The sequence below is a fragment of the Ictidomys tridecemlineatus genome, chromosome 5 (assembly GCF_052094955.1).
Source record: "Ictidomys tridecemlineatus isolate mIctTri1 chromosome 5, mIctTri1.hap1, whole genome shotgun sequence".
NCBI classification, from domain to species: Eukaryota; Metazoa; Chordata; class Mammalia; order Rodentia; family Sciuridae; genus Ictidomys; species Ictidomys tridecemlineatus.
In genome coordinates, this window is record NC_135481.1 from 152,881,742 (window position 1) to 152,904,683 (window position 22,942).

A 22,942-nucleotide genomic window follows, 5' to 3' on the forward strand; every position below is an offset into this window, starting at 1 on the left:
AGTTTTCTCCCTTTATTTCTCTCATTATTTATACCTCTCTAACAATGAAATGTCTAGATACCATTATCCTTCATATATTTACCAGTTTAATCAGTTCCCCCAAATGTAACCAGTTCCCCCAAATGTAGCCTTAGTCCATCTCTCATATGGCCTTTGTTGGGGCTCTTGATTGCCACACTGGGCCAGCTCTTCTTTCTGCCTGCCTGCAGGAGCTTGTGTTTTTATTCAAGGGCTCTGATACCCTGTACCAAGCTGTCCCTGGTGAACACTCTTACTCTCTTTTGTTAGGCCACTTGGTTGCAGGGACATCCCCTCACCCTGTTTGTGCTCTGACAACCTGTGCTAGGCCACTGTGATCTCCTTGTCCTCTGTATGCAACTACCTGCTCAGCCACACTAGGGGCTTCCTGACTGAATTGTTCAGGTAGAGAAATGACATAGGACAGAGAATTCTTAGGAAGGTAACTACAGCTATGACTTGAGTGGCCATGGGGGACCTGGGGTGAGGGCTGGTGGTCAGGGAGAGGTGGTGGCAGGTCCCAGGGTTGGGGTGGCATACACATAGGTGTATTGCAAGACTCTAAGGTGGTCAGGTGTTATAGTTTGGATGTGAGATATCCGCCAAAAGCTCTTGTTAACACAGTGATATTGAGAGGTGAAATGATTAAATTGTGAGAGCTATAACAATCAGTCCATCCTAGTTTGAATGGACTGACTGGGTTTTAACTGTAGGAAGGTGGGGCATTGACTGGATGAGTTAGATGCCCTGAAAGGGTGCATCTTCCCTTTGGTCTCTTTCCCTGCCCCTTTCTTGCTCCCTGCTTCCTGGCTACCATCAGGGAAGCAATGGTGTTGTCTGTCTGTAAACTGAGGCCTTTGAAACTATGAACCTCAAATAAACTTTTACTCTTCTGAGTTGTTCTTGGGTATTTTGGTCACAGCCATGAAAAAGCTGACCAAGCTTGTAGAGCATGGAAGGACAGGGATCAAGGGTAAGGGTTAGGTTTTTGGCTATAGCAACGGGTGTGAGGGCCTGTCTCCAGAGCTAGGGAGTCTGGCAAAGCTGAAGTACTGTTGTGAAGTCCAGGTAGAGTTGAGTACAGGCAGCCAGGGATTCAACACTGGTTTGGACATAGAGGTAGAGATTTGAGAGGTTTCTGGAAAAATAACTAGTTGAAACAAGAGAGGGTGAGATCTTTTGGAATAAGATGGAAAGAGAAGAGAGGGAAAGATACATGACTAGACAGTGGGAGGGATGTTCCACTGGTGGTGGAAAGCCCCTTATGGAGGAAAGCAACTTTGATCCATTGCTGTTGAACCTTCTAGAGCTAAGTTGACTTGAATGTCTTCTTAAACATTTTCAGTGACTGGAAGACATTATTCCCAGGACAGTTGCAATTGTTTAGGTATTTTCACATGAATTAATCTGCCTATTAACTTCTGGACACTGCTCTTATGCAGCTAAGTACTTTGTTGTAATTACCAACCTGAGGTCCTTCTACTCTGTCAAAAATTCTCTCTCCCCAGTGATTTCCCTGCTTAAAACTCGTAAGCCCCATGTTGCTAAAAGAATCCAAGTCTAATAAGCCCCTTGGCTAGGCATGCCCAGGAGATGTCAGAAGTGCCCTTCTCAGTATCATGTGCCAGGTGGTACCCTCAGGCTCTGTGCTAGCTTCAAGAAGTTGAAGAATTGGCTTTAGAGGTGTGTGGTGTGTGGACTTGCTTACTTAACTTACTTAACTCCCAGGCTCTTTTTGAATGTGAATTGCTCTTCAATCTCCATTATTTATACACTGCATGTCTGAAATACTTTAATCAGGATTTGTGTATTCTGGTTAACTTGTTCTGGGTTTGACCCAGTGTTCTGGTGGGTGAGATCATTCTCAGCTTTGGCTATACTGTGTTCACTTTCTTGGGTGTGATTTGTGTTTCTCCATGTTCATCTGCACTGTCCTCATGCTGGCTTGTCCTCCTTGGCTTGATCTGCAAGGGGTGGGGGGCATGGGGCCACTCTTACCTCTATGCTATGGGGCTTCCCTGAGGAACCTGACCATTCTTAGTTGGCAAGGGGCGATCTTGTAGTCAGAATGTAAGCTCTCCTTGCACTGTGCTTCCCTTCCAGCTGTTTAGTCAGGAGACGGTGATGAAGTTTGTGCCACGGTACAGCCTTGTGTTAGAACTCAGTGACAGTGGTGCCTTCCGGAGAAGCCTGCATGATCCTGATGGGCTGGTGGCCACCTACATCAGTGAGGTACATGAACATGATGGACACCTATACCTGGGCTCCTTCAGGTCCCCCTTCATCTGCAGACTCAGCCTTCAATCTGTTTAGTCGGCCCAGCAGCTCACCATGCGCACTAAGAATCATTATACTCGGCCATCATACCTGATTCAGGAGGAGCTATGGACACAGTTCTGACCCCATGTACCTGTCAGTCCTCAGAGGTGTGATAGGAATGGCTACTGTAACCTTGAGAATGTGTAGGTCCCCAAGGGACACCCATCACCTGGGCCTGACTTCATCTTTAGAGGAAAGCATAACATATCTGCTATGGAGAAGGTGAATTCATGTAAAGCCATTTCCCTTAAAAGAAAGAAAGAAAAAAAAGCTTTCTGAGTACAGTAATTCTCCAAAACTTGGGGAAACTTCATACATTTTTAACAGGGCTCAGGGTTTGTTCTGCTGGCCTCAGTATCTTTACTCTTATGGTTTTTTTTTTTTTTTTGGTGGGGGATGTTGGTACAGGAGAACAGGGGTATACAGTAGAAATATACTGAGGCTAGCCAGCAAGAACTGTGTGAACTGTGACTTTGGACTGTTTCTCAGGAGCTGTGCAGGACAAGGGCCCTTGGTCCCTGAGGATTCCCTCCATAGTGGAGGGGTATCTTCCCACTTTCCACCTGCTGTGGCCTGGCCTTCCTTCATGCTGGAAGTTTTCAAGACCTTGAGTAAGCATGTAGGAAAAGTAGGCCGATTCCAGTGGCAAGAAGACTTCTTGGGGTTTCTTTCTGTGAATACTTATACTGCTGGAATTGGACAATCCAGTAGTTTAGTACTTACTGCAGGGGTGTGTTTAGGAACATCCTTTTTTTTCACCTCTAGACTCACAGATATAATAGTGCATATGTCATCGTCATATTTGTGCTACTGTTATAAGCCCTAAGTTGCTGTGTATCTTGACAAGTCTATACACTGGTCTTAATTTTGATAATAATAAATAATATAATATCCACTTTTCTGTTGATTAACTTTTTGAAGATGTGGACTGGGAGTTTCTTATGTACTTATTTTAAATGACTGGAATTTAATTCCATCAAGTGTTGATATGAGTATCGTCTGGGTAAGAGTTGTTTTAGGGCCAAACATCCTATCTAGTTGGCTCTGAAGGGAAGTCATGGAGCATCTGATGACACCAACCTTCTTCAGCTATCTGCCTCCTTGTTTCTTTTTTTTTTTTTTTGCAGTGCTGGGGAGGGAACCCAGGACCTTTCACATGTTAGGCAGGTACTCAACCACTAAGCTACATCCCAGCCTTGTTGACTCATTTTTTGATAGATTGATAATATACTTCTTTCCTGTTTCTAGCCTACAGCATGGGGCTGGCACCTGTTCCTTTCTTTCCTGGTGTTTGTGAGAATGCACAAGAGATTATATCTCTAGAAGCATCTGAAAAACTTGACAGACAATATTTTAAACAGGTTATGCTATAAAAATATAAAGAATATAAAGAGCCCTCATGTTAGTGGAGGTACCAAGGGTTTGATAAGGAGTTAATCTTGATTTATCTATTGTGTCACCTCCGCTGGACTGGCTTTATGTGGAATAAAGTGACAGTAGACTAGATGCAAAGATTGGCTCCAGTCCAACGGATACAATCTGTATTTAATCAAATGAACAACAATTAATATTGTTTATTTGCCTTTATAGGAAAGAAAATTGAGTAGTCATTAATTACTTTTTTGAGGATACTGGGGACTGAACCTAGGCATGCTTTACCACCAAGATATACTCCCAGCCCTTTTTATTTTTTGAGATAAGGTCTTGCTAAGTTGCTTAGGCTGGCCTTGAACTTGTGATCCTCCTGTCTCAGCCTCCTGAGTACCTGGGATTACAGATATGTGCCACTATACCTGGCTATTAAATACTTTTAAACAGCTAATGATGGGACATATCATGTATAAAAGAATAATAAGGTAATACCTAATCACTGTGTCATAAAAACAATTTAAATGTATGCTGATTTCTCAGTTGTTTGAGAATAGAGAACTTTGTGCTTAATGCTTAGTTCTCATAGGTGCAAAGAAGCTGGTAAATTGTTTTTCACAGTTTTCAGCAAAGGAGTCTTGATTTTGACTCAGGTGTTGATTTTCTGTCTCCAGGTGTCATTTCCTGTGTTTTATGTGGTAATTTGGCATGAGAAGGTGAAAAAGATAGTCTTCTTTTTAGGTTTAAATATGTGACATGCTTCTGCTGGTAAACATAAAAGGGATTTACTCTAGTGTGAATTATTAACATGTTTTTAAAAATCAACCAGGTGATTCATTGGGTGCCTCTATTATCTATCACAAAAACTCTATCAGGATTCAGTTATTAACTTTCATAGGAATGAAATTCCTGTTTTTTTTTTTTTTTTTCTTTTTTTGCACATGTAGTGCTTGGGACCTTACACATGCCTATGATAGGCAAACACTCTACCATTATAGTTGGGTTGCATCCCCAAACCCCTTTCTTTTACTATCAGCATATACTTGCAGAGTGGTGTACAGTCTTGGAAGTTTTTCATATACACTGACTTTTTGTTATTTGTTTTTCTTTTGAGACAGAGTTCAACTATGTCACTTAGACTGGCCTGGAACTCCTGGGCTCAAGCCATCCTCCTGCCTCAGCCTCCCAGGTAGCTGGGATGACAGGTGTGCATGTCACATCTGGCTGCCATACACTAACTTTTAACGAGGCAAGGAGTTATGGTCTCATTGTATAGATGGGAACTGATTCTCCAAGAGTCAGTGACTGCCCAGAGTCATAGCCAGAAGGCAACTGAGCTGGAGACTCCTGTGCCATGATTGAGGCACTTTGAGGCTGAACTGGAGACAGGTGACCTTCCCAGGGTCTGATTGTGCAGTGGCCACTGCTGTAGCCTATGGGTTGTGGTGGGGCTCGGGCTCTAACTTTGGTGGCACATCAGAGTTCTCTGGGATGCCAGGTCTTGGGGTAGACTGGGTACCATTGTGGTTTGAAGCTTCACAGGTAGTCCCCATGGGCAGTGGTGGGGCGTTAATCTTAGCCTAGGTCCATCTGCTACCTGCAGGGGAAGCTAAACTAAGCAGGAGTCTGAAGGTGAGAATAGAGAACTTTGATCCATGTGGCTATGGATCTGGCTCCTTAGGAGTGTGCACAGCTGGCAAGGAGTGTGCAGCAGTTTGGGGAAAACTATGGAACACTCAGGGCTGTCAGGATTTTGACTGGTTTTGGGCAGTTTGAGACCTTGAACAAAAGTTCTGTTCTTTTTTTTTTTTTTGGTCATAATCGATCTTAGAAGCCTGGGTATTTAACCTTACCTTTTCTCAGTGATAGTAACATTAGATGATGGAACCACTTGCTTTTAGTGTCAGAATAATTCCCTTTGTGTAGGGGTCAAGCTGAAACATTTTTAAAGTAGGCAAAACTGGATTGGTAGCCTGGGATTTTACGTCATCCAGTTGACATTCACTCCCATCTCCATGTGGATGTTTTGTTTCACCCTTTGTTCAAATCTACCACAGCTGTCTTTGGCAGCAGGAACAATGTGTCTTCAGGGACATAGTTGGTATGTGTGTCTCTGATAATGCTAAGGCATATTGGCAGTTGGCTTCCAGAAGTCAAGGTTGCATGGGCCTGCTAAGTGTCTTTCCTTATGGCATTAGCATGGCTGGTCTAAGGGGGAACATATTATTCAGTAACATATGAAATGAAACAAATTGTAAATAACTAAAATGGTGGTGTATTATAGATAAAGCCTTCCCTTGGAGTACAGGCCCACAGAGAGACTTTCCAGAAGATTGAAATGTGGTGTGGGCGGCACAGGTCTCATAGACCTGTGACGGGGCTGGTTATAAGAGATGGGAATAGACTCGAAATTCAAATGGTGTACTGAAAGTCTCTGGTATAGGTTAGTGTTCAAACCTGGGAATGTGAGGTCAGGATCTGAGGCTTCCTTCTTCCAGGGGTGAAGCTGCTGCAGGGGTTGGTAGGGACTCTTTCCTGAGGGAGCCCTGGCTAGGACAGAAGAGCTCAGCTACAGCTCATGAACATGGGCCCCCCTTCCTCACACCTGAACACACCCATGCTCACTCTGACACCTGGGAGGCAGGAGAGGCAGGGAGCCTGACCTTGATGTACTCTGGGTCTGTACTTGTGTAAATGAGATGGACTGGGAAGTAAGGGTATAGGGCCCCTTCATCTATTGCTTCAACTTGCAAAAGTCTCCCAGGGTCTGGCTCAGCTGTGTCCTGATGTCCCTCTGGCTCCTCCAATCTGTGACTCCCTGACTGGTTGTGTGTAGGGTCAACAGGGCCTTTTATGGAAGGATTGCTTTCAAGGGCCTTAGGAATCACCAAATAAAGTAAATATCTTATGTCATTGCTGCCACCACTATCCCTGAATTAAATGGCCAGAAGATGAGTCAAGGCAGTAAAAATAAAGGAACATTTGGAATTTGGGTTACTTATATTTCACTGAAAAAAACCAAAGGGTAATTTATTTTTGTGTTACATTGATTGCATTTATGGTGGAGAGCCATACATTGCCTATTGGACGCATGTTTTCTTTCCTAGAGATTATCAAGTCCATGTTTCTTCAAGGTGCCAGCATGCCTTCTGTTAACAGTGTACACCCTACTTTACATGTAGTCACTTTAAAGAGAGTTGGAGAGGAAAAAGCCCACAGTGAATGGGCCTTGCTGGTTCAGGGACCTATGGTCACCTTCCTCTGAATGAAGGCTCAGAGAACCAGGCTACCAGTCAGCTCCTAGGCTTCCCTCTATGATCCAGCTCCATAATTCTAGATCAAGCTGAAGATCTGTCTTTCCCTAGGATCTGGTGGTCTGCAGCCTGTAATTGCCTCTTTCTTTTCTTATGCCCCTGCACAGCCTGTCCCTGGATGGCTTTGTTCCACCATTGTCCCACCCTACATGCCCAAGCCCTTCTGTTCTTGTGCTAAGCTGTTCCAAATCCTCAGGTCTCAAAGGTAGCAGAGAACTCAGGTGGAGGCCTGACCCTGAAGAAACCTGGCTGGAGGGCAGGCTCTCCCAACCTCCTTGCCCTGCCCACCATGTTGACAGGCTTCCCTGTTTCTAGTTGCTCAGACTTCACATTTTAATTAGCAGCTAATTGCTGGACAAGCCTCTGAGAAACTTTATGAAAGCAACCTAAACTTGCCAGACCACACAATGAGAAGGACTCTTGGCACTGCTCTCCTCATCTTCCTGACTTTGCTACTAAAAGGTGACACACAGAGCCATTGCACTGGAATGATCCGTCTTTTATTAATAACTTTAATCATCCACAGAGATCAAGTGATCAGTAGCACACTTGTCCCAGATCTAGTGCTATAATGCTAATAATTGAAACCAAGAGATGGATGCCTTGACTCTCCATGGGGTGAGGGATGGGAGAGAGTACCCTGTCCTCCCCCTCAGGTCAGCCTACATCTGTCTGTCCCCAACCCTAATGAGGCCCATCAAAAGACTCAGACCCATATAGGTTCAGACCCTCTATCTAGTACAGCATCAATAAAGTTACAGAAGGAAATGTGATATATTTAATCTGGCCATGATGTACTATCATTTTCCCACTCCAGCTACTTTGTAATGACCCATTAGCACTTCCATCTGCCTACACATGAGAAGGTCCTTAAAGGTTTGTATCAGCTGGGCACAGTGCTGGGGCTGAAGGAAACGAAGAGCACAAGTATGGTGGGTGTCCTTACAGCCAAAGTTTTGCTGAAGAGGCAGGCGAAAGTCAGGCAGAACTCAGGCGAAAGTCAGAACTCACTGGCAACGAATAATAGGCACCTCGAACTTTCGGAGCCAGGGGATGACCCAAACTTCAGTATAGCAACTCAGAATCTGAAAAAAGAAAGGCTCTCCTAAGGACCCCCTGAATGCCTCAGAGGACCCTCCCCACCAAAGAACTCTCCTGGCACACTTTGATACCACACCTGGGCCACTAAGGTGTTGTGTATGTGTGTACATGGGTGTGTTCCTCACTGAAGAGATATCCCTTGCTCCCATTTTTATTTGGAAAATTTTCAAAGAAAATTGAAAGAATGATTTAAGAATATGTACTTTTCACCTATATTTATGAATTAATGAGTTTTGCCACATTTGCTTTCTTTTTGCAAAGGGAGATATTATATATCATTTTATCATATATCATGCTATATATATTTATCATAACATGATATATATCATACCATATATAATATATAAATCATATGACATACTATGTATAATACACACAGACGTATGTAATTTCTGAATTATATGGAAGTTTTTCCTGCTCAAATCTCCCTACCCTGATTCCAGGCATTTCTGTCCTGAGATGTGTCTTTCAGGGAGGGACAAACAGGTCATGTAGGGGGGTGTTGGAGAGGATGTCGTTGCCTCGCACTCTCCATGTGTGTCTGTGCGTTGTGCTTGACCTCTTCTGGACTGAGGTTTGGAAGTGTGTGGTCAGGGAACTGATCAGGTCAGAGAAGCAGCCCCAGCCCTGAAGGATGAATGGAGCAGTTAAGGAGGGCTAGGCTGAGAGGGCAGCCCCTCTTCCTTACGCGCTTCAAGTCAGGGTTGGTTTGGAAGTCACAATTGTCCAGGGGATGATGTGTGGTTTTTCTGCATGTAGTTCTGCCGATTTCCACCTCCAGCATGTATTTCAGGCCTTTCACTACCTGGAACGAATAAAGGGATAAGGTCCTGGGTTATTGGGCACAGGCTGGCTAGGATGGCAGCCCCTCTGCTAGCAAGAGGTGCATTAAGATAGATGAAGAAGGCTCTGGACAGTGAGCTGGCTTCCCAGAGCCACCTCTGGGTGAAGGAAAGCCCAGGACTTTGTAGAAGAACTAATGGGCTGGACTCCCCTGACTCCCTTTCCCTGCTTACTCACAGGGCTGACTGACAAGGACTTGAGGACTTTGTGTCCTATTTTAGGATGGCTCCTTTCTGCTCAGAACTCTGTATTCAAGAGGGATTCCAGGCTGGGGTTGCCCCATCCCACAGGCCCTATGCACCCAAGGTGGTGTTTGAATAGAGGACACACCTGCTGAGTTCTAGACATCTGCTAGCGTCCTTCCCTGTTCCTTTGGAACGGTGTGTTTTGTTTTATTTTAGATTTCAAAATAGCCCCTCTCCATTTAGACATAGCCATGACCCATTTCATTTTCTTCTTTTATGTTCTAAGAAAATTTGGATACAATTTCCTCAAGTTTTAATCTCTGGCCCACCAAATACCAAATGAAATAAAATATCCAGCATCACCAAGGTACAGAAGGACAGTGTCCTGATCCTGTCATGGAGGACTTTGGGGACTCAAGTCCAGAGCATTGCACTGACCTTCTTGGGGAAGGCAAGACCCAAGGCTCCTGAGACTGGGCCTTGGAGTGATGACATTGGCACAAACCAAACTGTCTTCTATAGCATGTTTCCTAATATCAGAACACAACTGCTCTCACAAAATTTGCAGTTTGGGGCTGGGGTTGTGGCCCAGTGGTAGAGTATTTGCCTAGTATGTGTGAGGCACTGGGTTTGATTCTCAGCACCGTATATAAATAAATAAAAAATAAAGGCCCTTCAACTGCTAAAAGTATATTTTAAAAATGTTGCAGTTGCCCAAAAGCATAAGATTATAAAAGTCACCACTAACCCTGTGGTTACTGAGTCAGTAACCAAAAGTGAAGTGAAGACCATCTGTTTTAGGGTAGGGCCACTCCCATGTTACTTCTGTCCCTCCAGGCACCAGGGCAAGCTGGGTGTGTGGATGTCATCTGAAACCAACTTCCTACATGAGCAGATGTGTCCTTAGAGACCACCAGGCAACCCACCTCCTGAAGGTGTCTCATTTTAGTGGCACTCCCTCCTCCACAGAAAAATTAAGCTTCTCCAGAGACACCATAACTGTTCTTAGACCATCAGCAAGAATTTCTGCAACAGATTTTTCAGGCAGGAGGTGTGTTGTAGAAGCAGGATGTGATAAGAAAGGCTAATAACCCAAGACCTCCACAGAGGCATTTGCATTTTTGTATTCAGGCCTGGGTTCAATGCTTTCAACAGTGAAAAAAAGCTGCTATTGTGTGGACTTCTACATATTGTGAACCTCTGAGCCCCTCCCCCTACATACTGGGTATAAAGTTCTGAAAATCTCTGAACTCAGGGTTCAGAGTGATGGACTGTGGTGAAAGCCTCCATTCTGAACCTGGCTGCAGCCAATGAACCTGCTTCCTGTCCATGCCTCAGTGTCTAGCCTCGTCTGTCCCACAACATCCTCACTGTTCTACTTCCCATCATCCATGCTGGTCATGTATTCTTAGGACACAGATGAACAAGGCTGACTGTGCCCCTTGGGCTCCTGAGGAAGGAGGAACAGCACTGAGCAGGCACAATAGATTACTAAGAAGAGTGATGGCCTTACAGGATGTGACATTGAGCAGGCTGATTGGCATACAAGTTTTGTGAGTCAGAGAGGGAGTGACTTGGGCATAGCTGTGGGATCTGAATGTATATTCCAAGTGAATGATGAGAAGGTCTTTGGGCTGCAGGAGGGACTAAAGCTAGGACAGGGGTCCTGGGACCCTGGTGGGGGTAGCTCCAACAGGTAAAGCAGTGACCTGCTCTGCAGGAGTGTCAGGCTTAGCATGCTACTTTAGGAGTGGGGTTATTGCCTCTGCACTCCTTAGTCCCATTAATGGGCTTTAGGCCAGCCGCCTGGTGACCACCCAAGGGAAGTGTGGTTTGAGCAAGCAAAGGACCCTGGGTTTTTGTGTTTGGCTGTGAGTCACACTGGTTTTGATTGCCGCCATCAGCTTCCTGTCCTTGTGTATGTTCTAGTGGTGGGTTGCTGTCTCTCGGCTTCCCAGGGGTGTATCTGATAATGGGGCCACCAGAACCTAGACCTTCACCTGTACCAGTGCTCGGCTAATGTAGGACTCCTTGAACAAGAAGATGTCATTTGTGCAGTTGTTAAACTTTTCCACACTGTGTCTGGCAGCTTTGAGGACTCCTGGGTCATCAGTCTTTATTGTTTTGGGAAATCCTGGCTTCACACCTGAGTTAAAGTCCTGTGAACAGAAATCTGAAAGAGAGAAACACAGTACCAGATGGGAACATTGATGGTAGCAGGGTACATAATCCAAGGGGCAATGCCTCATGCCTTGGGTCACTTAGTTATTCTCTCTGCCTTATGGCCCTCAGCCCTGATTATTCCCTGTTCCATCTACCCACGCTCACCCCACCATGCATTTGTGTATCCATATGTCTGCTGAACATCCAAAACTCCTCAGCTAGATGGTGCTGAAGGTATGATGTAATCCCTATCTGTTATGGTTTTGATCTGAGGTGCTCCCCAAAAGCTTCTATATTAATACAAAAATGTTCAGACGTGAAATGATTGGATTGTGAGAGCTATAACCTCATCAGTCCATCCTAGTTCAAATGGACTGAATGGTAACTGGAGGCAGGTGGGGCATGGCTAGAGGAGGTGGGTCACTGGGGGCATGCCCTGGGAGGGTTCACCATTCCTGATGCCCCTTCCCTTTGCTCTCTCTGCTTCCTGACCCCACCATGAGCTGAGAAGTTCTCCTCCACTATTCCCTTCCGCCATGATGTAGTGCCTCACTTAGGTCCCAGAGCAATGGAATCAGCTGTCTATGGACTGAAACTTCTAAAATCGTGAGTCCCAAATAAACTTCTCCTCTAAGTTGTTCTTGTTGGATGTTTTGGTCACAGCAATATAAAAGCGCACTAAAACACTGTCCACTCCCCCACCAGACAGAACATTTTCAGGACCCAGGGGAATTTCCAACATGTATGTTAAAGAAATACTGAACATGCCCCCCTAGTGGTGAGACATCTGGATAGGATGTGGTCTTAGGGTGTTAGAAGAAGCTGGCCCTGCCTGCCCCTCACCCACCACTTCCAGCTTGTCCTAGCCAAGTGGATCACATGGACTGTTCAACCCAGTCCTGCCTCTCCACTGGTAAGGCCCTAGCTTCAACCACCCTCCTCTTGCATTCTTGGCAGAACATCTGATCTCAAGACTCTGGTTGGAGCCCACCCTAGCTCTCCCACTTCCTACAGCTCCAGCACTGATGTCTCTCCTAGACTGTCCCCTGAGGTTCTCTGGGTATAAGTCTGGGTATAAATCTTTACTTTCCTATGAATGAATGCCAATTCTTCAGGGATCCACTCAAGCCTGGCATGTAGTCAGTTAAGGATGGTAGGTGGGCTGGATTGATTCTACTTTCTCTTGCTCTTCCTGTATCAGGAAGCCCATATTTGGCCAGAATATGAGGAAAGTAACATAAAGGGCTTCTGTCACCAGCATCTGTGCCAAAGCCAGGCAGAACAGAGGACCCCAACATCCCTCCTTGGCTCCCCAAACTCTTATGCTTCTAGTTCCTAGAGAAGTGGAGCTCGAAGACTTGAAGGATTCCTGATGACCCTGCTCAAGTCCAGCTTGCCATTCATTCCTTTGTTCAACTTGTTCATTGGCCCTTGTAGCACTTGCTTTCTGAGCTTTCCTCTTCCTGCCAGCTCTGGGAACTGGGGATGCAGAAGTTTAATGCTCTACAAATAAACAAGATCAACGACAGAGCAACAAGACATTTAAGACAGGGGAATGAGGAGTGCAGGGGCCTGTCTGTGAGGATACTGGGTCAGTGGGTTGCATCCACATTCAGAGAGTGGGGAGCCATGGCAGGCAGCTGTGAGTTGGGATTTTAGTGGCTTGGTGTGGACTGACATAACCCATTTTCTAAAAATCAAACATATTGCTACAGTAGCTAGAAGAAAAATTCTACTCCATCAATCCACAGATCCTTCACAAAAAAGAAAAAGAAAAAGCAAAAAACAAAACCCCACTTAGAGTGTGAAATAGAACAAAATATGTAGGCCAAGACCTAGGAGACTAGGGATGCTGGAGTGAGGGGAGGATTAGGGGTAAAGCAGAGCCAGATGCAGGTGTTTGATTTTATGAAAGAAATATGACTCTAAAGAAGCCACAGAGGCTCCATACTGCGAAAAGTGAATAAGGACCTTTTCTGGTTGATGGTTAATGAGTGTCTTGAATATTACTCCCCTCTCAAAAAAAAAAAAAACAAGGGAGAGAAATGAATTACAGTAGATGGGGTAGAGAGAGAAGATGGGAGGAGAGGGGTGGGGGGATAGTAGAGGATAGGAAAGATAGCAGAATACAACAGTCACTAGTATGGCAATATGTAAAAATGTGGATGTGTAACCAATGTGATTCTGTAATCTGTATATGGGGTAAAAATGGGAGTTCATAACCCACTTGAATCAAGTGTATGAAATATGATATGTCAAGAGCTTTGTAATGTTTTGAACAACCAATAAAAAAAAGAATATTACTCCCCTCTCAATGATCAGGGATTGTATATTAAAATAATAAAAAATAATAAAATGTTAAGGGCTGGGGATATAGCTAGTTGGTAGAGTGCTTGCCTTGCATGTCCCTGTGTTCAATCCCAACATCATTAAAAAAAAAAAAAGGTTTTGGGGAAATTCTAAGTATAGTAGTGGGGGAGGGAGAATGGGATAGAGGGTCTTAGGTTGGTAAACTACCTCACTTTTTAAGAATGCCTTGAGCTGGGTACAGAGTTACACACTGTAATCCTAGTGATTTGGGAAGCTGAGGCAGGAGGATTGCAAGTTTGAGCCCAACCTTGGTAACTTAGCGAGGTCCTATGCAATTGCTAACTTTACAAAGAATCTGTCTCAAAATCAAAAAATTAAAAGGGCTGGGGATGTAGCTCAGGGGTGAAGTGACCCTGGGTTCAGTCCCCAGTACCCCTCCCTGCTCACACACATACAAAAGAAAGAAAGATAAAAAAGAATTCCCTGAAATATTAACACACCAAGAGGTTGGCACCAACCTACTGTATTAAATTAACTACATTAAATGAAATGGGAACTTTAGCTCTGTGATGGCAGGAACCTCATTTCAAGTGCACAGAGGCTGCAGGCAGCTATGGTCTCATTTCCTGGTGCAGGTGACAGTGTCCCTCCAGGCAGAGGGCACTTTTAGGGGATTGGGTGACTCTTCCTTTGGTTTGCACTTTACAAAGAATCTGTCTCAAAATCAAAAAATTAAAAGGGCTGGGGATGTAGCTCAGGGGTGAAGTGACCCTGGGTTCAGTCCCTAGTACCCCTCCCTGCTCACACACATACACTTTCAGGAGGAGCCCCTCAGGTGAAAGCCCTGGGTGTCTGTGTTTCTTTAGGGGAGACCTGGCTGTCAGAAGGTGGCAGTAGTGCTCACCATAGGTAAGCTTTGGGGCTTTGGTTTCTAGTACAAGAAGTGAAGAGGTGGATGGTAGCCCATGGTCAACCCTCTCCCTCCCTACCGAGCCTGCAAAGCTCCCTATGTGTCTGGGTTTTAGATATGCTGTTGTTTGAGGAGGTAATGGTGACAGGATAACTCTGGGGGAGTTAAGAGAGTTGGGTTCCCTGAGTTATGAAGAAATTGAAACATTTGGGAGGAAAACACCAAAGTAAATTCAATGGAGCATTAGTTTCATTGTGGGAAGCAGATCTGGGTGTTCCTCTGGAGGACAAATTGCCCTTCTCTTTGGGACCAAGTAGATGATCATAAGGCCCAATGGAAGCAGACAGGAGAAATGACTTTTACATTGAATTGGGTATTATGGTTTGGATAGGAGATGTCCCCTCATAGTTCCTGTGTTAATGCAGAAATGTTTGAGGGTGAGATGATTAATTGCGAGAGCTGTAACCTAATTGGTCCATCCAAGTTTGAATGGACTAATTGGGTGGTAACTTGTAAGCAGGTGGCTGGAGGGGGAAGGCCATTGGGGGCATGTCCTGGAAGTGTTTGTCTTTCCTGTGGCCCTTTCCCTTCTCTCTCTCTGCTTTCTGGGCACCATGAATGGAGCAGTTTCAATCTACCACATCCTTCTGCCATGATACTTTGCCTCAGATACTTCAGGCCCAGAATAATGAAATTGGCTCACCAGGGATTGAACCTCATAAATCATGAGCCCCAAATAAACTTTTCCTACTCTAAATTGCTCATCGGGTATTTTGATGATAGCAATTAAAAGCTGACTAATGCACTAGGAGTTGGGAATTAGGCCAGGGTATGGGTAAGGCCCAGAACAGGAAAGAAGGGTAAAATCTCACGAGGTAGGAGCCCTGCAAGATGGATCTCTCAGAGGCCAGGGGGTAGGGCAGGGTGCCTGGGAACAAGGAAGGAACAGGCTGTATACTAGGTACCTGATCTCTGAAACAGAATGCTCATGTAGGAGGGTGGGGTCAGTCAGGTGTGTTGTAACAATTACTTGGTGATGTTCCAACCAGGTGACTTGCATCACACCAGAAGTGAGAAATGGTGACTAGAGCTCAGGTCAATAAGCTTATCAATAAATTCCTACTAAGAGACACAGAGGTGGTCATTCACCATTGTCCTCCCTGGAACCCAGATGCTTGACCACTAAGTGTGCCAGAAGGGTAAGGCTGCTGGCCACCTGAAGCTCACCTGTGGGGTCTTTTCTCCTTGTAGTAGCCCAAGGGGTGGGTGATGTAGTAGAGAAGACATGAGTCTAGGGGAATTCTGTAACTTTGAGGGTATCCCAGTGGCTCTGGGGCTTAGCCTCCTTTGTGAAGAGAGACCATCACTGTGTGACCAAGAGGGGCTCTACCTGGCTCCTAGGCTGGTTCCTAGGCCAGAGGTCCACGATAAAACTAAGCTGCAATTACTTTGCAAGCCTCTCTAGACTTTGGTACCCAAAGAACTTGACCTTTTGTCTTCAAGAAAGTTGTACATTTCTAGTGTCTCCTACACATAGAACTTTGTGGGCATGTGGTCTGTGGAGAACTGTCCTTCATAGCATGCCCTCTGTGAAGTCTCTGGGGCTATTCTTCACAGCATGCCCTCCAGTATGACATTCCCCAGTAGCCTTGAAAGCCTTCACAAAAGGTCTCCCAGGATCAAAACAACAAAATCTGCTTCCATTCCATGAGCACCAGAGCTAGGGTTGGTGGGTCTTGGTGTGACCCTGGAACCTGCCTTCCCTGGGTACTTCTGGCCCAGGTGGGGCACAGATGGTGGCAATGGGAGTCTCCTGCACCCTGCAGAAGTCAAGTCAATAGGGGAAGGAGCCCAGTGCCTCAGGATGCTCCCTGGGTACCAACTACATACTGACCATGGAAGTGGAGTGTGGTTTTAGTCTAGACAGTAGAGAAAGACATTTTTGTGAAAGGGATAGTGGTTTCAGTGTATCTGTGCCAACAGAGAATAGGGTTTTTTTTCCCCTCAAGGTAAATTAATTTAATTGCTCATATTTTCTTTGTAAAGAAACATGTATGATTTCTTTAAATATAAACTTTTCTATTTTGAGTGGAAAGTTTGAGAAGAGTAAAACAAACAAATCAAAACAACCATTCTTAGTATTTCAAAGGTAACCGCTATGAACTCTTTTTTCAAGTACAATGAATGAGGTGGGAAGTATGGGCTATGTCCCCAGAAAGTGGAGCAGACCGAAAATGGGGGCTCCTCAAAAAGTGAGAGCAACTTCCTTAGTTAAGACGGAGGGACTGCCTGCCCTGACCTGGGAGGCGCTGAGGAAACTGAGAGCTGAGATCACGCCCTGCTCAGCCTGTCCAGCATAGGCTAACTAAATCAGCATGCTTATTTCCTATCTTTTGTCCCATTTTGCCACGTCTTCTCTTTTAAAAGCTTTCCCCAGAACCTCTAAAGAGGAAAATTTTGAAATAAAACTTTCTCCTATCTTCCTTCAAAGCTGGATTTGAATAAAAATCCATTTTTGAATAAAATCCATTTTTCCACCACTTTGACTCTGAATATTTGGTGACCAGTGGGCTGTGTAGCCTAGCCTCTTCCCTGAGTGGCAATAGTGTCCTGTAACAAAAGGTAGGAAGCTTCCAGAACAGACTGAGATGCATGTCGGGCAAGGGGGTCCAGGGGAGGTGAGGGAGGAACACGGCAGAGACAGCAACTCCGTGACTCTTTGAGAGGCAGGGGACTTGGAAGGAAGATTGGGGCTGGGTGATGCACAGCATTGTGCAGGATACTGATCCAGGCACGCTGTCCCACTCAGGAGGCACTGCCCCAGTGTTGCAGCACTGTGGGGACAAGGGACACCTAGTATGTAGATGCAAAATGCTGAAGGGGCTTGGAGAGAGGAAAGCTGAGCTTCTGCCCTTCTACCTTTAGGATGCACTTAATGTCCTCAGAGGTTGTCCTTTCTGGGAAGAGAGGAGATGTAATAGGACACACCCCAGGAGTGCCTAGGTGGGCAGAAACTTCCCCTTCCTGCCCTACAGCAGCTCTGGACCCTCTAGAGAACTAGGATAGACTGGTGATTCCTACAAGGCTCCTCAGCTGTTCTAGACCCTGGGCTACTAGGTACATGCTCCTGTAAGTCACCTGTTAGCCCTTATCAGCACTAACAGTCCATGACTTACAGAAGTCTGGAGGTCCCTCCTCTCCCAGATGGTGAGGATAAGAATGGAAGGGAAAGCTTGGAGGAAATGTTCTGATGTACTCTGCTTAAAAATACATTTTTCTTCCCGTATAAATCACAAATGACTTCTATTCCAACATTCCTGTTCCTATTTCTATTCCTGATCTACCTCTGTACTCCTTTCTTTAGAATCCTAACATTGACATTTGGATCCCTGGACATACTTCATGTAAAGGACACACTTGCTATGTAATGACTCTTTCAAGGATATATCTAAAAGTTTAAAGGAGATTAAAAGTGAAACAGATAACCTCAAAGCTTGGGAGACACTGTCAGGATCCAGAGTGTTCTTAGTTGCAGCAATTGCTCACTATTTCCAGGCAGATTAAAGAGATTAGAATGTGTCCTGGAACTACCACTAACATACATGCCAATGTACCCTAAGGGACTCCACAAATAGTTTCTGGGATGTTCTACCATGGGAACCATCCTCAGCCTGCTAAGGTCCTGTTAAGTTGCTGAGGCTGGCTGAACTTGTAATCCTCTTGCCTTGCTTCCCAAGTACCTGAGATTATAAGCTGTACCACCATCTGCTCTCTTAATTTGCATTTCTGAAAAAGTAAGACACACTGGTCACATGTCGCCATAAGAAGACAATAGAATTTTGGACACTGGCCACATTTCAAAGTACTGAAGCTGAGTGGAAGATGTTGACTTTTGCCTAGTGCCTCTCCTCCCTGTCTGGCCCCACCCCCAAAGTCTGGGAGGGGAGTTTTTTGGAAGAGTTCCTGCCTTGAGTAGGAAAGAGGAAGTATTCAGGTGTTTAGGGAAGCTGGCCTTGTCCACCATCATCCTTTGTTAGGAATGGTTACGCATGGCTTGGGGAATCTCCAGTGGGTGAAACCTATCCCAGGTTTCCAGGAGGAAACCCAAGTATTTGAAAGCCAGACACTCCTGGGTGGGGGTGGGGTGGGGTAGAGGTGTTGTCCTTGTCATGGGCTGGTGCCAACTTGGGTGCTGGGACCCTGCAGAAGTCTGAAGTTTGTGCCAAGGACCGCAGTGGTTGGAGGTAAGTGTCCTGCTCAGGAGTGCTTGTTCCATCCTCTTTGGAGACAGTCATCTGAACCCTGCATCCCTGTGCTGCTCTCACCTGATGCTATCAAAATTCCTTGAGTCTGGGTCCCTACCATGTGCTCTGGGATACCTGAGTGATGAGAAATGAGTGAAGCTATCCTTTTGAGGGCACACATGTCCCCTTGGCATACTCAGGATTCGGGTCTCTCCTGGGGAGAGATATCTTATCCCCACTCCCAGTGTTGGAATCCCAGCTTTGAAATTTCACTGGTTATGAAACTTTGGGCAAGCTGCTTAACCTCTCTGAACCTCTGTGTTCCCATCTGTAAAATGGAGATAACGATGGCAGGAACCTTCTAGAGTAGTGCTGAGAATATATGAGGTAACACACATGAAGCAACAAGAGTAATTATCATCCAATATATCAACGTGCAATAGGGCCACGGTGAAGGTGGGAGGTCTCTGGGGGCAAACCTATGTCCAGCACATAGAAACCTCAACATAGAAGGTTGTGAGCGGTCACCTCCAGGTACAGATCCAACCTGCAGTAGTTCCCAGGGGTTCCTGCAGGAAGCCAGGGTGTAGGTGCCACCCTCCCTGCCCGCTGCTTCAGGGGTCCTCTCTGGGTATAATGCAGTGCTCCTGGAAGCAGGTAGCTACTTGACCACAGATCCCTGCCCCAGGGAAGATGGGTTACTGCAATCTTAACTGGTGAGGGGGTGGGAAGGGGACAGAGTGTGACATGGCAAGCAGTGGAGCTTCCTGGAATTGATGAGAACTTGAGAAAGAAGGGCTTTTCATCTTCAACCAACGGTGAAAGGGCAGAGGCAATGTGGCAATTTCCTATGTTCTGAAGGGCTCAGGGAGGAGACCTGAGGCTCAGCATGGAGGTCTCTGCAGTTTAGTTAGTGGGCATGGAGAGAAGCCAAATGTCCAGAGGGTGCGACCTGGTCACATGTCGCCATAAGAAGACAAAAGGAGTCCCTTTTGCCAACTCTCAAAAGTCTCTGAGATCTGTTTTCAGAAGAAGTAACAGAGAAGCTATAGGGGTCATGGGTAGGAGGTGAGAGTAGATTCTACTCTGGGGCCCTTGGCTCTGTTCAAACACCAGATAGAGGCTTCCAGGCACCCTCACTGTACAGATGAGGACCTTGATGGAAGGACCAGGAAAAATTGCTGTCACTAGCACAGCAGAGGAAAGGGCTGCAACAGACTCATGAGCAAGGGGCAACGTGGCTACAGAGACACCACGTCCACCATGTACCTCTGGAGTGCCTTCCCTGATCCAACTCAACGAAGGCTCCCCAGGGTTGAGTGAGTATGTAGTTATTTCTTATTTCATGGATGCTGGGACTCAGGCTTAGGGAAGTCCCAGGATCCATGGCTAATAGGTAGTGGGTCTGTGGTGCCCTGAGTGAGGGTGGACTCTGGGCACCCATCTGGGTTCAGTGGCAGAAAACAGGTCTTGGGAAGGAGGCCCAGGCTGGCCTGGAGGGGATGCTGAAGGGAGAGTCCCACTTCTTCTAGCCCTGATGCAGCTCTGTATGGCTCAAATATGGAGTGGATAGGGGAGGACTTTTTCCAGCATCCCTTCACCAGCAAAGTGGATGGTAATATGGCCAGAAAGATGCCACTAACAGTCATCCAGTATGTCAGGTCTCAAGGATCCCCTAGTACTACTCTGTCCCTGCTGTGTCAGATGAGGACACTGAGGCAAACCAGAACTTATGCAAATCATGAACAGTAAGTATGGATAATTCCAGGACATGGTGACACCACAGACTCCATATCCCATCCAGGATACCTTTCACCAAGGCTTTGAAAAGGGGCTTGCTTCTTTGGTGTCAATGTGCATCTTTTGCTCCTGACTTCCGTCCTTGACAGCAGGGGGAAGGGAGCAGGAGGGCAATGTGGATCGGGACAGGGACAGGAGGACAGGCTGAGAAGCTGGGATTCAGGGTCTCATGGTGTGAATTAAGAAGGCAGGGAGCAGGTGAAGAGGCAGGGCCTGGTGCCCTGCCCCCCCGCCCCCAGCTCATTATTAGTTTAGCAATGTGTTAACCACCCCATTGCTGAGTACCCACCCTGAGGCTGCTGTGGCTTGTCTCCTTCTCTGACAGCGGAAGATTGCCCACTCTCCCACTCCTGCCCTGAACCTGTGGCCCCCAAGTTATAACATTGACCTGTAGGTTTAGGAGCCTGAAGCGGTGTCCCCCAGTGTCCCTGATTCCTTGGTATCTTGATTCACCATGAAGGAGTGTGAGCCTTCTATGGACCTTGGACTCTGGGTACCATCCCCTTGTCATTGGTCCTTCCTGAACACCCTCTATCTGGTTACCTTTGGCCAAACCCCAGCTCCCTCCAAAGAGGGAGAAGGGCAGAAACCAGATGCAGTTTGAGTGCTGTCCCTGCCAGCAGAGAGGGGGGCTTAGTGACAGGGTTCCTTGGTTAAACAAGGAAGGGGCCCTCTCACTCTTCCTCTGGGGTCTGATTCTGCATGCTGGGAGAGCACCGCCCAGCTCCCTCCTGGGGAGCAGGCGCTCAAGCTTATGTGACTTGGGCAAGTTACCTAACCTGGTTCTGCCTCAGTTTCCCAGCGCACAGGGAGTGTCCTCCTCTTCCTCCTCCCCAGACTGCAGGAAGGACAAGTGTCTGATCCTTAGGGTCCATGAGGCCAAGTCACAGGAAGGTAGCCGCAGGCAGGCAGGAAGGACGAACAGCCAGATAAAAGCCGCCTAACCGCAACTCAACTTTCCTCTGGGTCCCGGTACTCTTCGTGACAGGACTCAGGATCGGTTAGCAGCAAGGACCCGAAGACGTTTCCACTGTTCCCAGCAGGGACAGTCCCCATATCCTCCATCCCTGAAGCCTGGCTCCCCGAGAGGCGGCTGCTGCCAGGACCCAGAGCCCTGCGCCCCTCACCGCTGTGCGGTTCTCTATTGGCTCCAAACCAAGACAGTGTCGGGGAAGATCCGCGGCGGGGAGAAAACGCAGATCCGACGCCTGGAGCAATCTCAAGGCGGGCCCACCGTGGGGAGCGACCAGGAGACCCTCCTCTTACCTGGGGAAGGGCCGCTGCTAGTGCTGGAGACCAGGCAGCAGAAGGCGAGCAGCGCCCCGGCCGGCCGCATGACTGTCGGGCTGTGAGCAGTGCGGAGCAGTGGGCTGAGCTCCCGGGTCGGTGGTGGGTTGCCCTCCTGGGGTGGAGCCCGCCCTGCACACCGCCCCCTGGGCTGGGGAGGGGTGTGGGCTGCCAGTTTGGGGGCTGGGTAGGGGGTGGTTTCTTGCTGAATCATTTTTACCAGAAGCTCATCTCCAAATCTATCCGCCACAAAGACAACCGCTTCCTTTATAAGTTTCCAAGCTGCGATCATTTACTGGGGGAGGAGAAAGAGAAATGAGACCTGCGAACAAAGCGTGTGCATTTTTCTACCCCAGAAATACTTACGGGGTGGGAGGAAGCGCTTAAAAAAAAAAAAAAAAAAAGAGGGGATTTTCAGAAGCAGAATCACTTGACTTTCTTCTCTAAAAGGAACCACGTTCTGAGCGGCCCTTGGTGTGAGTGACATCTACCCCTAGGAACTTGAGTAGGAAAACAGGGTCAGGCTACATACAGCTTTAGCGGATGAACATGTGCCCTCTGAAAGATTTCTGCATCAGGAAACCAGGAGCTGAGCAGGGTTTGGTGACTAACTGTTTTATCACTTAACCTCTTGGGCTCAAAGCCAGCAAAGGAGGGAAAGGAACAGTATGTGTCCCAGTGGTTCTGGCCTCTCATTTACCTGCCAGCCCAGAGATGATAAACTCTGATTCTGAGTTTGAATTGGTTCTGCTTCTTAGTAGCCTTAGACCTTAGAGGCTGTCTGCCTCAGTGTCCCTCCTCCCCCAGGTTTTGGTGAGGATTTAGGAGTTTTCTCCACGTAAATGGACTTTCTCCACTAGATGGAGATTAAATGGGTACATTACATTCTGTATGTAAATGAGGCTTGTACTGTAGTACAGACTCTTATAGCCTTAGGTTCAGGGAGATCCCTGTGCCCTCAGCAATAGGATGTGCAGGTAGGAATGAAATGTCTGGATCTTGAACTTACTGTGAGAGGTGTTCCAGCATTGTCACCTAGGCTGGTGGGACATGCAGACTTAAAATCAGAGCCTTCACTTT

General features: G+C 46.6%; 2 protein-coding genes across 4 annotated transcripts in view; one reads left to right on the forward strand and one right to left on the reverse strand.

The window, feature by feature from the left end:
- The window catches only part of Apmap (adipocyte plasma membrane associated protein), a 35,811-nt gene extending 32,579 nt beyond the window's left edge, over positions 1 to 3,232 (forward strand). For both annotated transcript variants that reach the window (XM_005334590.5, XM_021732728.3), the window contains one exon: positions 2,122 to 3,232. In XM_005334590.5, coding sequence (XP_005334647.1) covers positions 2,122 to 2,331 — 210 coding nt within the window. In that variant the 3' untranslated portion in view covers positions 2,332 to 3,232. The remainder of the gene's footprint in view (positions 1 to 2,121) is intronic.
- Positions 3,233 to 7,497: 4,265 nt separating this feature from the next.
- Positions 7,498 to 22,202, reverse strand: Cst7 (cystatin F). Of its 2 annotated transcripts, XM_005334592.5 has the most exons (4): positions 21,842 to 22,189; positions 11,149 to 11,321; positions 8,809 to 8,925; positions 7,498 to 8,104 (listed from the first exon to the last, which is right to left on the reverse strand). In XM_005334592.5, the coding sequence occupies exons 1-4, from the start codon at positions 22,152 to 22,154 to the stop codon at positions 8,027 to 8,029; spliced, it is 681 nt and encodes a 226-aa protein (XP_005334649.3). In that variant the 5' UTR covers positions 22,155 to 22,189; the 3' UTR covers positions 7,498 to 8,026. The 2 variants fall into 2 exon arrangements, with proteins under 2 accessions (XP_005334649.3, XP_021588404.3); XM_021732729.3 differs by lacking the exon at positions 7,498 to 8,104 and having other exon boundaries at positions 8,580 to 8,925; positions 21,842 to 22,202.
- Between the last annotated feature and the right edge of the window lie 740 nt (positions 22,203 to 22,942).

Excerpts from the sequence above, each read along its gene's own strand:
- Cst7 (XM_021732729.3), bottom strand. The coding sequence starts at position 22,154 with ATGATCGCAGCTTGGAAACTTATAAAGGAAGCGGTTGTCTTTGTGGCG. Across the intron at positions 11,322-21,841 it reads TAGCAGCGGCCCTTCCCCAG|ATTTCTGTTCACAGGACTTT; the intron begins GTAAGAGGAGGG and ends TCTCTCTTTCAG. Across the intron at positions 8,926-11,148 it reads TTAGCCGAGCACTGGTACAG|GTAGTGAAAGGCCTGAAATA; the intron begins GTGAAGGTCTAG and ends TATTCGTTCCAG.